Source organism: Nyctereutes procyonoides, unplaced genomic scaffold (assembly GCF_905146905.1).
Source record: "Nyctereutes procyonoides isolate TBG_1078 unplaced genomic scaffold, NYPRO_anot_genome, whole genome shotgun sequence".
In the NCBI taxonomy this organism is placed as follows: Eukaryota; Metazoa; Chordata; class Mammalia; order Carnivora; family Canidae; genus Nyctereutes; species Nyctereutes procyonoides.
Window position 1 is genome coordinate 67,109,581 of NW_026575142.1, and position 14,589 is coordinate 67,124,169.

Below are 14,589 nucleotides of genomic sequence, written 5' to 3' on the forward strand. Positions count from 1 at the left end.
ATTTTGTCTTTTCTCATTGAAATAAATTAACTCCAAAGGAAACAGGGTAAAAGGACTTTTAAGTCTTTTTTAGCATATATACAAAGAACAAATAAGGAAGTAATTGAAGAAAACAGTTCATTTTAGGTGGTCTGGTTTACAAGTATTTACTTCCACCTATATTACAATGAGTGGTTAATTAGTGACAAGATTTCTATGATCATAAAACAATAAATTCCTCTTCTTTGGTCAGGGTGTTACAACAGTATCATAAACTCTAAACTAGAAAGGGCAAAGGAAAAATGTTTCTTGGCAACAAAGCCATTTGTAGGTCATAATAAAGCAGACTTACACAAAATGTGGGAAATACTTGCGAAAATTGAAAGTCAAGTTAGAAAAGAAAAAGGGACTGCTGTTAATTCTGTAATTTGAAATACACATTGGGAGCATCCAATGTTTTACCAATGCCTTTTCATGACCCTAGGGGAAGAGGAAGAAAAGTATTAATAGGGGAAGTAGAAAATGGATGGCATGGAGTGGGCTACGTGATGCCATGTTTCTTATCTCTGCTGAAGTCATGTAACCCAAAGGTTAGCAGAATTCACTTCACAGTGTAAACATGGAATAAACTTCATGAAACCTGAGCTTTAAGAGATGAAAGTTCTGTCCTCTTTTTTAATTAGTTTTGAATCAAGTAGACATAATGCTATGCATGGTAGGAATTCTTAGGAGCTTTACATATGCAAAACACATGTAAAGACAACAAAAAATAAGAATTCTTTATAGTTGAAGTCAAGGAGACTTCTTTGAGCCAGATTTTTCTCTAATTATTCAAAGTATCGTGATCAAAATATTTTCTGAATGCAGCCAAGATAACTTATGCAATCCCAAGAACTACCCTAATTTTATCATTCACAAGGACTTCCCCAGAGGGCACGATATTTTGGGAAAATGAAAAGTAAAGGACAAAAGGAAATCATATCCTTGTCATTCAAATGTAAGCTTCGTGAAAGAGCACAAATGCTCCTATGCCTTTTTTTTTTTAACCAGTTCCATTTTTTTAAATTTCTATTTATTTATTTATGATAGTCACACACACAGAGAGAGAGAGAGAGAGAGGCAGAGACACAGGCAGAGGGAGAAGCAGGCTCCATGCACCGGGAGCCCGATGTGGGATTCGATCCCAGGTCTCCAGGATCGCGCCCTGGGCCAAAGGCAGGCGCTAAACCGCTGCGCCACCCAGGGATCCCTAACCAGTTCCATTTGAAGCACAGTCCTCAAGGTTCAAGACATATTCTGGTCTTCCCAGAAGGCCCTTCTAGCCCAGGACTTTGATAAGATCTTGTTTGATTTTTCTGCCTGAAGATGTGATTATTTGCCTCATTTGACAAACCTGAACATCTTTTCCTCCTGATGATCACCAACTGCAACTCTACAATGTGCCTTCTGATCCAGGACAGAAAGAAATTGTCTGACGACAACATCCCCCCTGAGGACCTAAGCTCCTTTCTCTAAGCCTCCAGGTTACTGCATTTGGAAGATTCTTTTGACATAAGTCCCATCAGAAATATCACATATTTCTAAGGCTGAAATATACACGGTGGGTACAGGAATACAGTTGTCATAACTATGATGCAAATTATCTCAGCTCTTGGGGCAGTAAACGCAGATCTATGGCAAACCCTGGTATGCTGACTTGAGTTGTCATCAGTCTGTAAGTCAAGGTTGCCTTATACTATTTTAAATGAACACTGCTTATCAAAAGGCCAAAGAAATAGGAAAACACCAACTTGGCTATCACTAGAGAAACAAAATATTGTATTTCTTCCCTAAAAACTGCCATTATAAGAAATGTTTGCCTATATCTTGGCTATGAGGCAGAGACACTAAATTCCTCCCCTTAAATCTACACACTGAGATAGAAAAAGTCTTTATTTTAATCAGCCTTGTGGACCGCAGGACTCATTAACAGGAGAATAAATGTTATTTTCAACCTAGTGCTTTGTGAAGGTAGTGGCTTTCAGAAACTAAATTATGTGAAGCAGTGTTTATAGACATAGAAAATATCAATTTAGAATGGTCCAGGAGGTAAAAATTTATGACCAAAATAATATGGCACAGCTAGATCAAGGAAGAGCAATTGTGCCTAATATACCAGTAGGAAATTAATATTTTAAGTAGTATTACTATTTCCTTAGGAAATTTTTAAAATCATTGTGCACAATCTAAAAATTTAAAGTTTCATGAAGGAGATGAAATTAAAAAGAAGCACCATTATCACACAATAATATTTACTTGGCCATGCTGTTCACCTAGAGGACCTCACCAGGGTTCATGGGCCATTACAGCAAAGAAAAGCCATGCTAGTGATAGAAACGTGAATTGGCCAATAGCCTAAGGGGAAAGCAAACACATGAGAACTAGCATAGCATGGAGGGCCAGGCCTCCATGACAGGGAGACCAACCTCCAGAGGGATTTACTAGCTTTCTGATTTACTCGGATGTCCTGTAGGCGCCTCACACTCAAGTCAGCTAGAATTGAGCTCCTTGAGCCTGGATTATTCCCACTTCCTCCCACTGCCAGATTCACATTCTTAACACACCATCTTGATCAGATCATCCTTCCTCTACCAGGTCCCGTTCCCCAGTAGTTACCCCACTTTCTTCCATAAAATCCAAACCACTGACTTGGCCCACAAGCCTCCACATCTGGCTGCAACTACCTTTCCAACTTGACCTGGCATCCTACTTAAGCCAACACTCGGGTATAATCAACCTTGTCACTTTACCATCACTGACCAAGCCTTCAGAATTCTTGCCTCCAGAATGTTTCCTCACCACATTTTCTACACCTAGACACTTCTTCCTTTCATTTCAAACTTTTTTGCCCACTCTAACTGCCCTAAATTCCTCATATTGTGAGGGGCTTCCCCACTAGAGTGACCCAATGGTCTCTCTCCCACCTTTGAATCTTGGCACTGTCTCTGTACCCAGCTGACTCTTGAGTTTTAACCTCTTTCAGGTCAGGAATTGTGTCTTTTATTTATGTACATGCCCATTTGTTAAGCCAAGTGCCCTGCACATAGTAGACACTCAACAAATTCATGTTGACTGAAACCTACAACAGTGAAGTGTTGGATAGGTACCATAAAGACGATTTACTAGTATAGCTGACAACTACTAGGCAAGATTGGAACACAACTTAACTATAATTTTATTTATTGGAGAGAGAGAATGAGAGAGAAAGAGAAAAGAAAGAGCAAGACAGAGTGAGAGAGTGAGCAAATGAGCAGAAGAAGGGGCAGACTCCCCACTGAGCAGGAGCCCGACATGGGGCTTGATCCCAGGACCCTGAGATCACAACCTGAGCTGAAGGCAGACGCTTAACCAACTAAGCCACCCAGGCAGTCAAACTGAAATGGAGTCTTGAGGACAGATGAGAAAGATGCCATTTCACAGACAGGACCATAGAGAAAGTTATAGCCCATTTAATATATAGATAGAAATTTGGTAAGGCTAGGACTGAACCCAGGACATGAGTCCTTTAGCAAGCCCTCCATGGGCAGGGATGGAATCCTATTCACACACATGGCATCTTTAGTAATTAGTGTAGTACTTGGGTCATATAGATAGAAATTTGGTAAGGCTAGGACTGAACCCAGGACATGAGTCCTTTAGCAAGCCCTCCATGGGCAGGGATGGAATCCTATTCACACACATGGCATCTTTAGTAATTAGTGTAGTACTTGGGTCATAGGAGACACTCAATAACTCTATGCTAAATTATTTAACGAATATGCAAATCATGCTTTTCAGGATCAGAATTTCCAATCCTGCGAATGGAATTCTGTTGAGACAATGAAATAGACTAGCCACAAAGATGATGCTATTGGGCAGAACCTGTGTTTGAAATAAAGTTTATCAGCTTCTTCTTCCATCAATGTATTAGCAGTGGGGTTCGACTCTATCTGTGGATATCTTCAGAGATCTTAAAGCAAGGCATGGGAAAAAGACACTGAAAGAAGGGAGACTCAGTCAGCCCCAGTGGCCCAGCAGTTTGGCACTGCCTTCAGCCAGGGGTATGATCCTGGAGACCTGGGATCGAGTCCCAGTCAGGCTCCCTGCATGGAGCCTACTTCTCCCTCTGTGTCTCTTCCTCTTTCTCTCTCTCTCTCTGTCTTGAATAAATAAATAAGATCTTAAAAAAAAAAAAGAAGGGAGAGTCATGAGTGGGAAAAGAAAAGGGGAATGTGGAGAATGGGAAAGAAGAAATGAGTCACAACTAAAAAAAAAAAAATGCTACTCCCCACCACCCAGGATCTACAAATACTAGAATGTTTAATGATAGAATAAGAAAAACTAAGACAATTTCAACTAATAGTAAAAAAGGTCAGCACTTCCTAATTTGGACTTGATTAATAATAAATCCAGATCTATTCTAATTCAACTTAATTTAATTTGGTTGAGAGACAGCTATATAATAACATTCATTAGAAATACGAATATAGGGATGCTTGGGTGGCTCAGCAGTTGAGTGTCTGCCTTCGGCTCAGGTCATGAACCCAGGGTCCTGGGATCGAGTCCCACATTGGGCTCCCCATGGGGAGCCTACTTCTCCCTCTGCCTGTGTCTCTGCCTCTTTCTCTCTCTCTGTGTGTCTCTCATGAATAAATAAATAAAATCTTTTTAAAAATACGAATGCAAAGTAGTCATTGGTGAGCCTATAATGCTTCAGTTACTTACTTTTTATACCAAGAAGGATGTACTCAGTGCTCACCCAGAATCTACAGGGTCAACTGGAGAGGAAACAATTTCCCATTTTTACCATGAACTGTCCCATAACTGGAACCAAAGAAACAGCCAATTCTTAATGTCCCTCCTCTTTGACACTCTTCTACATTAGCTTGGCCCCTCTAACTGTAATCATTCTCCTCATGACTTTATCTGTTGCTCAACGGCAGAATAATGAATAAAATAAAATGTTACATTTCATCTCACCCTTTATTATTCAATAATAAAATCCTGTTACAATGTTTTTGCCCATAAAATTAACTACCCATAACTGATTAAAAATCAAAAATTAGAGTTCCTAATATAATTCATACTGTGAGTTAGGTGAAAATATTTATGTAGCCAAGAGTAAGAGGAAAAAAAACCAGAACCAAATAAACTTGAAAACATCATGTATTTGACCTTTTGTCAAATTCTAAAGAAAAAAGTCATACTTATGTATGAAAGACATTTCAGAGATAATAAACATTTCAAAAATTACATGAGCATGTGTTTGGAATACGTACTGCTTTTCGTTTAAGAATGCAGTCCAACCTCCAACGATTTCCTTCAACCACTGGGCGTTTCAGGAAGATTTCTGGGCTCAACCTGAAATCACAAAACCAAAATTCTAAGAAACTAAAACAAACCATAAAGTTCTGATTGTGTCATAGGAAACAAAGGAAATTTTAGCCCAAATGCCATCATCCACCCGCCCACCCCCCAGGGTGGCAGGTCAAAATTCTGCTATAAGTTCACATACAACTTTAGCTGGGAACAAGAGCCTTGAGCCATTAAAAAAAAAGAAGAAGAAAGAAGAACAAGAAGAACAAAAAAGAGATTTCTTTCTCTCTTACTCACACATGCAAACATATACACCTATACAGATACTGTTGATTGCCCAGCCAACAGCCATTCTCCACCTCCTTTCTATAATCAGAGCCTACCTCTCACTGTACCATGTGAATATTCTAAAGACTTGCTTTCCCAGCCTCCTGTGCACCTAGAACATGATGTGACATCATCCTAGATAATAAGATGTATGAGGAGGTCCACATGGGGTTAATGGGAAAGTTTTTCCTGTTTGACTTCTCTCTCTCTTTCTCTCTCTCTCTCTCTCTCTCTCTCTCTCTCACACACACACACACACACACACACACACACACACACAAACACACAAACCAGGAAAAGTGGCTGTAGGACAGATGCTGTAGGATGATACAATGCCAAGACAGGGATAGCCATATTGAAAGTCTAAGGGGAAGCCCAGAACCCTGAAATCACTCGACCATTCACCAACTTTAGGACTGCCTAACTCTGGATTTCTTATTAAATGAGACAAACAAATCCTCACTCTTTAAGCCAAATTTAGTTGAGCATTCTGTTAATCCAAGCCAGAGTATTCTAATTGATAAAACAGAAACACTGACTTCCTATACCAGCAAGCAGTGTCCACAGGACCCCAAGCCTTTCTGAGCAGGAAAGAAGGCAAGTTTGCTGACAGAGGAAATTTTTCCAATGTAAGAATGGATCCCTGGGCTCTTCTCTGTGGCAGTGCCATAGGCAGCTCAGATTATAGTATAGTCATTTTTTTCCCCTTAGGGTTGAGTTCTAAAGTCAGAATCTGACTTAAATTTTTTTTTTAAGATTTCATTTATTTATTAGAGAAACAGAGAGAGAGGCAGAGACACACACAGAGACACACGCAGAGACACAGGCAGAGGGAGAAGCAGGCTCCATGCAGGGAGCTCGATGCAGGACTCGATCCCCGGTCTCCAGGATCACGCCCTGGGCCGAAGGCAGGCTCCAAACTGCTGAGCCACCCACGGATCCCTCTGACTTAAATCTGTATGAGATATAACTCCCCTATAAAGAGGAAAAACAAACAAAAACAAACAATAAAGAAAATTTGGGGGTGCCTGGGTGGCTCAGTGGGTCAAACGTTTGACTCTTGATTTCAGTTCAGGTCATGTTCTCAGGGTCCTGAGATAGAGCCTCACATCAGGCTCCACACTTAGCAGGGAGTCTGCTTGAGATTTTCTCTGGCCCTCCTTCCTATGTACTCCTCCTCCCCCCTTTCTGTCTCTCAAATAAATAAATCTTTAAAAACAAAAAAGAAAAGAAAACTCTATCTGCTGAAATGCCAGACCCGAAGGGGCAGGAGTAGACTATACAAAGACCAAAGCCTCAGAATTCTAGACTGAATACTGCCTTGCCAAGGAGTCCTCCAAGCATGTGAAACCAACAGAGTTTTAAGAAGTTAGAGATTTTTAAAATATTTTTATACTCTATTTCATTCAGTTGAGAAAGAGAAATAAAACCTGAAAGATAAAGTACTTAAACACATACTGGATAACATAAATAAGAAAACAAATAGTGCAGCGTATGAACTATAAATACTTGCACATTTAATTTAGATTGCAAAAGGAACACAAAAGTAATCTGCGTCCAAACAAACAAAAAATGCAGCAATTGATAGCAAAATATCTAAAATGAATTAAAGAGGTTTTTTTTTTTGTTTTTTGTTTTTTTGTTTTTGTTTTGTTTTGTTTTGTTTTTTAGGTAGAAAAGTGCATTGCTGTGCACTGGTTGGTCACTGAAGGTGAAAGACATTTAAAAACATATAGATAGGGACCCCTGGGTGGCACAGTGGTTTGGTGCCTGCCTTTGGCCCAGGGCGCGATCCTGGAGACCTGGGATCAAATCCCATGTCGGGCTCCTGGTGCATGGAGCCTGCTTCTCCCTCTGCCTATGTCTCTGCCTCTCTTTCTCTCTGTGACTATCATAAATAAATAAAAAACATTTTTTTTAAAAAAACATAGATATTTGTAATTTTAAAAAAAGATTTATTTTTTGGGGGGGGTGGCTCTGGTGGGGGTATGGAGAAAGGGAAAGAATCCTTAAGTACACTCCCTACTGAGCATGGAGCCCCATATGGGGCTCGATCCCAGGATCCTGAGATCATGACCTGACCCAAAATCAGGAGTCAGATGTTCAACTGACTGAGCCACCCAGATGCCCCTTGCAATTTTTTGATGTACACATTAATTATAAAATCAGAGATCTTCCATTTGGGGGCCACTGTTAATGCTATACTTTGTAATGAAGTCTTTATCATTCTTTAATCTATAAGTACTGTGTACACTGTGTACAGAATATTCTACTAGATACTTTGGAAAAAATAGCTCTTGAGGAACCCTCAGTTTTGAGGATAACACACAAAAAGATAAAAGATCAAAATTCATGCTTTAAACAAAGTATAAACAATGTCTCTCTCACTGGCAAGGAGAAAGTCGCCATTTGAGTTATGACTCACAAGCATCATTTGAGGATCTTCACTAAGCAACTACTAGATACTCAGAGTTCAAAAGAATTGTATAATAACCACATTTCATTGAATCTGGGACACTAATATTTGTAAGATGCATCATTACTGTTTGTGCCACTGAGAAGAAAAAAAGTATAAGTATAGCTGTGAAATGATCTTGAGAGTAAGATGCATCCTGATTTCAGAGGTATTAACATGTACTTCTACATAAATGTTCCTCTTAAAAGATTTTATAGCTTTGAATGTTTTTAAAAGAAAAACAACATTTAAAATCAGTGATCAGAGCCTTCACATTAAGAATAAGAAAATAGAGGGGTATCTGGCTGGCTCAGCTGGGAGAACAGATGACTCTTGACCTTGGGGTCATGGTTTCAAGCCCCATAATGGGTGTAAAGATAACTAAAAAAAAAAATAAATAAAATAAGAACTTTAAGAAAAGAGAACAAACTAAACCAGAAGTAAGAAGGAAGACGATAATAGACAAGAATTCACGGTAATCTAAAACAGAAAAACAACATGGAAAACTCAATGAAACCAAAGCTAGCTTTTTGAAAAGATTAATAAAACAGGAAAACTTCCAACTAGATGAAAAAAAGAAAAAAAGGAGTCTCATAATTCTAGATTCCTCATATAAGTGGAATTGTGCAGTATTTGTTCTTCTCTATCTTATTTCACTTAGTAGAATGTCCTCCAGGTTCATGCATGTTATTGCAAATAGCAGGTTTCCTTCTTTCTTAAGGCTGAACAATATTCCATTGAATGTAAAAACAAAACTTTCTTTATCCATCATCCCTTGATGGATAAAGGTTGCTTCCATGTCTTGGCCATTTTGAATAATGCTGTAATAAGCATGGCAATGCATATATTTCTTCAAGATCTTGATTTCAATTCCCTTAGATCTCTTGAAGTGGGATTGCTGGATCACATGGCAATTTTATTATAGATAAACAAGGGTTGTAATTTTATTATAGATACTAAATACAACAAGGGTTGTATCTATACTTGGCAACTAAGTCTTTATCATTCTTTATTTAATCTGTAAGCATTGTGTACCCTGCATACAGAACCAGGTATTTTGGAGGATCTTAAAATAGCTTTCCGGAGGTCCTCAATTTTGAGGATAATGCATTAAAAATACTAATAATATTCATAGGTGGTAGTACCAGGGCCTGGGGAAAGGAGGAAGCAAGAAGGTCTTGATCAAAGGGTACAAAGTTTCAGTTATGAAAGATAAGTAAGTCCTAGAGATCCACTGTACAGCATAGTGCCTGTAGTTAACACTATATCGCATACTTAAATATTTGTTAAGATGGTAGATCTTAAGTGTTCTTATTACAAAAAATAAAAATAAATAAGGAATATGGGAGGAAACTTTTGAAGCTGATAGATATATTTATGGCATTGATTATAGTGATGGTTTCATAGATGTATATTCATCTCCAAACTCATCAAGTTGTGTATATTAAATACATGCAGCTCTTTTTGTATGACAATCACACACCAATGAATAAGTGGTTTTAAAAAAGTGACTAAACATATGGTCATTGAAAATATATAATATATTCTCAGATAAATATGTAATTTTATATATGCTGTAATATATCAGGTTTTAAAAATAAATGTTTATAAAAGGATTGGAAGATAAAAAACTAAAAATTCTGTTAACTTAGTAAAAAAAAGGAACAACACAAGTTATTGATATAAAAAATGAATTAAAAATTACTACAGGGCTTGCAGATATTAAAATGATATTAAATAGATAATAAGGAAATATTATAAATCTTATAAGAAAAAGACTAGATAAAATGGACAATTTCCTTGAAAGAAATAAGTTACCAAGACAGAAGTAGAAAGAAATTGAAACTTTAGTACTATGTCTATTAAAACTGAATTCAGAATTTAAAAAACACCACAACTTATAAAAAGGATAATACCTCACAACAAAGTGAGGTTATCCTAAGAATGTAAGGTTGCTTTAAAAGTTGAAAATTGGGACGCCTGGGTGGCTCAGTGGTTAAGTGTCTGCCATTGGCTCACGTGGAGATCCTGGGGTCCTGGGATAGAGTCCCACATCCAGCTCCCCTCAGGAAGCCTGCTTCTCCCTCTGCCTGTGTCTCTGCCTCACTCTCTCTGTCTCTCATGAATAAAAAAAAATCTTTAAAAAAAAAAAACCTGAAAAATCAATTTGATTCACATTAACCAAAAAAAAAAAAAAAGATCAATAAATAGAGAAAAAAATGTGACAAAATTCAATACCATTTATAAAACTCTCAAATTATAGGTATAGGTAGAAAGGAATTTCCTCAAAATAATAAAAAGCACCTATAAGAAACCTAACTAAAGCACAATACAATAACTGAATGCTGATTTCTCTCAACAATAAGTACCAGGCATAGATGTCCATTCTCATTACTGCTGTAGAGAAATTTACTGATGGTCCCAGCAAAGCAATAAGGCAATAACATAAAATAGAAGGTATACAAATTAGGAAGGCAGAAATTAAATTGTCATTATTCACACATCACATGATCACCTTTGGAGAAAATTCTAAGGTATTTACAATAAACCTACTATCACAATAAGTGAACTAAGCAAAGCTGTAGCATGTAAGATCAACATAAAAAAAATCAATTGTGCTTCTATATGCCAGCACTGAAAAACTGGAATGTAAATTTTAAAAAATACCATTTAGAGTAACATTTAAAAAATATGAATTACTTGTTGATAAATAACAAAATATGGCAAGACCTGTATAGTAGTACCACCTTATCTGTGGGGCATATTCCAAGACTCCCAGTGGATGCCTGAAATTGCAGATAGTATTAAACCTTATATGCTTATCTTATATATACTATGTTTTCTCCCATACACACATGCCAATGACAAAGTTTAATTTATAAATTAGGGACAGTAAGAGATTAACAACAATACTAATACAACAATACTAATAAAATTAAGCCATTATGATTGTAATAAAACTGTAATAAAAAGTAAAATAAATAAAATTGCAAATAAAGCTGTAATTTATTTCACATGGCTGCTCTTTCCCAAAATATTATATTGTACTGTACTCGCCCTTCTCCTGGTGATGATGTGAGATAATAAAATGCCTACATGATAAGATAAAGTTAATGACGTAGGCATTGGGATGTGGCATTAGGCAGACTATTACTCCTCTTCTGACAATGAGTGAGAAGGAGGGTCCTCTGCTTCCAGATTGTGGTTGACCTCAAGTAGTTGAAACTGCAGAAGGCAAAACCACGGATAAAGGGCGACTACTGAGTGTAAAAAGTACAAAACAAAACAAAAAAATAGTACAAAACATTGCTGAAAAAAATAAGATTTAAATAAATGGAGAGATACATGAGAATTCAGGAAGAACAGAGTTTGATATACTAACCAATGGGGACGTTCCCATTTTTTCCCTATCTGATTCATCAGCCTGAAGGGAGAACCCAGAAGTGGGCAGTGGCACAAGGAGAGAGAACTCAAGTAGGAATGCTCTATTTCAGGCTTGAGGAGAAACAATGGGATCTTCTGGCAGTGATGGGGTAGCTGCAAGAGGCTCACAGGCACCAGGAACACTGAGGGATTGGAACTTTCCTCTCCAACTAGAAAAGCTGTGGTTCCAAGAGGACAGTGTAAATATCCATTGTGTTTGGCTCTGGACACAAGTATCATTGCATAAAGCATATCACAGAGCAGGGAAAATAAAGCCCTACCTTTCTAGCTAGAGGAATAAAAAAAAAAAAAAAAAAACTATAGGGAACCCAAAGTAGTGGCGAGATCATGGAGAAAGCAGAGTTCAGGAAAGCAAGCCCATAAAATTGTTTATGAACTTGTAGCTAACTCCTATACTGCCCTTGTGTGGATTTGATCCTAAACTTTATACCAAAGTTTGAGAACTGAAATAAGAATCACACCACTGCCAAGGGATGAAAAACATTCACCATGCAAATGGAAGTGAAAAAAAAAAAAAAGGCCAGGGTAGCAACCCTTATATTAGGCAAAATAGACTTTAAAACAAAGACTATAGCAAGAAACAAAGAAGTGTATTACATAACAATAGTGAAATCAGTCCCAATATTGAAGCACCAATTTGAATTGGTAATCAAGAAACTACTGAGCAGCCCGGGTGGCTCAGTGGTTTAGCACCGCCTTCAGCTCAGGGCTTGATCCTGGAGACCCCAGATCAAGTTCCATGTAGGGCTCCCTGCATGGAGCCTGCTTCTCCCTCTGCCTCTGTCTCTCTCGTTCTCTCTCCCTCATGAATAAGTACATGAAATCTTTTTTAAAAAATTTAAAAAAGAAACTACTAAGAAATTAAAGTTCAGGACTGGAAGGATTCACAGGTAAACTTTACCAAACATTTAAAAAAGAGTTAATACCTATTCTCTTCAAACTGTTCCCAAAAATAGAAGAGGAAGGAAAGCTTCCAAATATATTCTATGAGGCTAGCATTACCCTAATACCAAAACCAAAGACACCACCAAAAAAGAGAACTACAAGCCAATATCCCTGATGAACATAGATGCAAAAGTCCTCAACAAAATATTAACAAACCAAATCTAATAATATATTAAAAAAATCATTTACCATAATCCAGTGGGACTTATTCCAAGGATGCAAGGATGATTTAATAACTGCAAATCAATCATCATGATACATCACATTAACAAGTGAAAGCATAGGGATCCCTGGGTGGCGCAGTGGTTTAGCGCCGGTCTTTGGCCCAGGGCGCGATCCTGGAGACCCGGGATCGAATCCCACGTCAGGCTCCCGGTGCATGGAGCCTGCTTCTCCCTCTGCCTGTGTCTCTGCCCCTCTCTCTCTCTCTGTGACTGTCATAAATAAATAAAAAAAAAAAAACAAGTGAAAGCATAAAAACTGTATGATCATTTCAATAAATGCAGGAAAGCATTTGACAAGATTCAATATCCATTCACAATGAACCTTGTCAACAAAGTAAGTTTAAGAGAGAACATACCTCAAAATAATAAAGGCCATCTGTGAAAAATTCACAGCTAACATCACATTCAATGGCAAAAACCAAGAGCTTTTCCTTGAAGATCAGGAATGACATAAAGGTGTCTACTCTCACTACTTTTATTCAATATAGATTGGAACTCAGACAGCTAGCCACAGCAATCAGACAAGAAAACAAAATAAAAGGCATCCAAATCAGTAAAGATGATGTAAAACTATCACATGGCTGATGATAAGATACTATATATAGAAAACCCCAAAGATTCCATTAAAAAACTACTAGAACTGATAAATGAATTCAGTAAAGTCACAGGATACAAAATCAATGTACAGAAATCTGGTGCATTTCTACACACTAAAAATGAAGTGGTCGAAAGAGAAATTAAGAAAGCCATTCCATTTACAAGTGCATCAAAAACAATATAATACCTAGGAATAAACTTAACCGAAGACATAAAAGACCTATACTCTGAAAACTATAAAACATTGATAAAAGAAATTCAAGGGGACACAAAGAAATGGAAATACATTCCATGCTCATGGATTGGAAGAATATTATTAAAAAGTCTATACTAATCAAAGATTTAATGTAATTTATATCAAAACACCAACAGCATTCTTCACAGAGCTAGAACAAACAGTCCTAAAAGTTGTATGGAGCCACAAAAGACCCCAAATAGTCAAAACAATACTGAAGAAGGAAAACAAAACAGGAGGTATCCCAAATCCCAACTTCAACTAATAAAGCTATAGTAATCAAAACAGTATGGCACTGGCACAAAAACAGACACATAGATCAGGAAAACAAATTAGAAGAAGACCCAGAAATACACAATTATATAGTCAACTAACATTTGACAAAGCAGTAAAGAATATGCAATGGGAAAAAGATGGTCTCTTCAACAAATGGTGTTGGGAAAACCAGACAGCTACATGCAAAAGAATGAAACTGGACCAACTTTCTTACACCAAAATAAACTCAAAATGGATTAAAGACTTACATGTGAGACCGAAACCATAAAAATCCTAAAAGACAACACAGGAAGTTTTTGTTTTTTGTTTTTTTACATTGGCCCTAGCAACATTTTTCTAGATAGGTCTCCTGAGACAAGCGAAATAAAAACAAAAATAAACTACTGGGACTAACTACATCAAAATAAAAAGCTTTGCCTAGGGAAGGAAACCATCAAGAAAACTAAAAGGCAACTGGTTCTAATCCACACCAGCAGATGGAGCTGCAGTTAAAGTTTCTGAGTCGAGAAACAAAAGCAAAAATGAACTATTGGGACTTCATCAAGATAAAAAGCTTCTGCACAGCAAAAGAAACAGTCAACAAAACTAAAAGACAACCTGCAGAATGGGAGAAGATATTTGCAAATGACCTATCAGATAAAGGGCTAGTATCCAAGATCTATAAAGAACTTATTAAACTCAACAGCAAAGAAACAAACAATCCAGTCATGAAATGGGCAAAAGACGTGAAGAGAAATCTCACAGAGGAAGACATAGACGTGGCCAACATGCAC

General features: G+C 37.4%; 1 protein-coding gene across 7 annotated transcripts in view; it reads right to left on the bottom strand.

The window, feature by feature from the left end:
• Positions 1-14,589, bottom strand: part of PLD1 (phospholipase D1) — a 203,867-nt gene that overhangs the window by 79,858 nt on the left and 109,420 nt on the right. For all 7 annotated transcript variants that reach the window (XM_055307789.1, XM_055307788.1, XM_055307784.1 and 4 more), the window contains exon 12: positions 5,277-5,358. In XM_055307789.1, coding sequence (XP_055163764.1) covers positions 5,277-5,358 — 82 coding nt within the window. The remainder of the gene's footprint in view (positions 1-5,276; positions 5,359-14,589) is intronic.